General features: G+C 42.9%; 1 gene segment (V, D, J or C); it reads left to right on the top strand.

The window, feature by feature from the left end:
- Positions 1-284: 284 nt before the first annotated feature.
- Positions 285-934, top strand: LOC107144142. The segment is given in 2 exon segments: positions 285-441; positions 591-934. Coding segments are annotated over 2 exon segments (396 nt in total).
- The last annotated feature ends 1,577 nt before the right edge of the window (positions 935-2,511 follow it).

Genomic DNA, 2,511 nt, shown 5'->3' with positions numbered 1-2,511 from the left:
GAAGATGAGGTGGAATTCTGCACTCTGCATTTTCACTGTGTTTGCTCTCTGCTAATCTACATAATTTCAGATTGGAGACACACTTGGAACTTACTTTGTTTGATCTGCTGCTGTTTTGTGTGTCAGAATTTCCCATAGACACAGGGTAGAAGAGGATTTCATGAGGTGAGTTAGCAGTTGCGGATCTGGCCACAAGATGGCAGAGCATCTCTGCTGATGCAGAACGGATGGAAGGTTCTTTTTGGCTGACTTCTGTGAGAGCAGGCTGCAGAAAGGAGCTAATATCTGTGCAGGCAGTTTAGGAAACTGCTGTGCTTTGGAGGAAAAGAAGAGAGACTGATACTAGCAGTTCCTTTCAAGCTGCAGACTGCAGTCCCAAAAGGGGAGCCATGAAGACCCTTCCTGGGCCTTTGTTCCTGTTCTTGTGGCTGCAGCTAAACTGTGAGTTGAGAGCTTTTGGGAAACAAGGTGTTTGGTAATATTCATTATAAGTCTGACCAGGACACTGGCCTCTTCCAGTCTGTTTGAGGTTGCACAAACCCTGGGAAATGATGTCCTGATGATCTTGTCCAACATTTCCTTTTACCCAGGTGTGAGCAGAGGAGAGAAGGTAGAGCAGCATCCTTCCTTCCTGAGTGTCCAGGAGGGAGACAGCGCTGTCATCCACTGCACTTACACAGACAGTGCCTCCACTTACTTCTTTTGGTATAAGCACAAGCCTGGAGCAGGTCTGCAGTTGCTCATGCAGATTCTTTCAAGTATGGAGAGAAAGCAAGACCAGAGACTCACTGTCCTCCTGAGTAAGAAAGACAAACATCTCTCTCTGAACATCACAGCAGCTCATCCCAGAGACTCAGCCAACTACTTCTGTGCAGCAAGAGCACAGTGCTCCCCCAGACACCTGCATCCTGTACCAAACCTGCAGCAGGGCTGAAGAAACACTATTTTTTTCATCTTTGAGAACACGATTTTCCTATATTTTATTATCAATACATTCAGTATATATTTTCAACATTCTTAAACATGCTGCAAACTTGTCGCAAAATGACCCAAAAAGGATTAGAGCAGTTTAAATGAACTCTTATTGGGAGTTGGTGATTTCTTAGATGCCAAGGCTCTATGGTCATTTCTCTGGTGCCTTTGAGATTTCTCCCAGGACATATTGATGTCAATATCAGAAAGTAGTCTTCTTGATGACAAGTCCTTTATTTATTTTTAATTTTTTTTTTAATTTTAGATGGACACAATCCATTTGTTTTATTTATTTATTTTTATGTGGTGCTGAGGATTGAGGCCAGAGCCTCACACATGCTAGGCCAGCACTCTACCACTGAGCTACAACCACAGCCCCTTGTCTTTTAATAATAGTATTTGCTGGCTATTTCTTATTATATAATTATTAACTGCATGGCATAGGAAAAACAGTAAAACATAAAGTAGAAAATTAAACATGTTCAAAATCAAAAGCTGTCTTTTTCTAAATGACGTTTTTTTCCTCCCTTCTTTATTCCTTCAGTTAGGGCTGAAATATTGAGGCTGACTTCAAACATACACTACTCTAGGGTCTCATGTCCATTATTTTCAAGTTTCTCCATAGTTTTTAAAGTATCAGATGATTTCCTTCTCAGGCCTTTCCTGGCCCTCTTATTTAAATCACAAGCTTCCTCATGCTATTCTCCCCCTATTTCTTTCCTGTTTAGTATTTCCAAAGCACTCACTATCAGATAATATTCTATTTTATTTATTCATATGTTATTGTCTTTCTCTCCCCTTTATGATGCAATCATAAAGAACAGAGCTTGTCACATGCCAGGCCCTAAATAAAGCTGAATGAATGATTTTTCTTTTTGATAAAGAATAGTGAAAGTGATACTTGTCACATTAGACAATGACTTATTTTTTTGTATTTTTTTTTAGTTGTTGATAGACCTTTATTTATTTATTTATGTGCAGTGCTGAGAATTGAACCAGTGCCTCACACATGCCAGGCAAGTGTGCTACCACTTGCCGCAGTCTGGCTGGGCACAATCAGGAGCCACTTGTCAAAAGAAACTAACTTTATTTTTAGAACCACACAGCCAAACAAAACAGCCTCTCAGGAAAAACCCTCAGAGCCTCAATTGCCACCACCGGCTTTCCACAAGCCTCTCTCTCCCACACAAGCTTCTCTCCACCTCCCACAATCCTCCTGCTCTTGAGGCCGATTGGCTGGGTCACGTGGGCAGAGCCAAAAAAGTCCCCCAGTGAGCAGCTCCGTGGTCTGAAAGGGCAGGGAAACAGCCCAATGAGCATCACCGCAGAGGAGCCAATCAGCTAGATGTTGCTGGGGCCGCTGTGAGCCAATCATCAGCCGGCAGCTGGAAGTTTGCTGGGGCCCCTTCGGCTGTGGCTCTCAACATCTCCCCCTCTCTGTTTAAACAACAAGCATGTGGCTTAGGGACTGTGCCTGCCTTAGGTTGTCCAATAGTACGTATGGTCCTTAGGTTGGTACCGTTGCAATTGGATCTTACC

This window comes from Marmota marmota, unplaced genomic scaffold (assembly GCF_001458135.2).
Source record: "Marmota marmota marmota unplaced genomic scaffold, marMar, whole genome shotgun sequence".
Taxonomy (NCBI): Eukaryota; Metazoa; Chordata; class Mammalia; order Rodentia; family Sciuridae; genus Marmota; species Marmota marmota.
The sequence above is the reverse complement of the archived record's forward strand: the minus strand, read 5'-3'. Positions and strand labels throughout refer to the sequence as shown.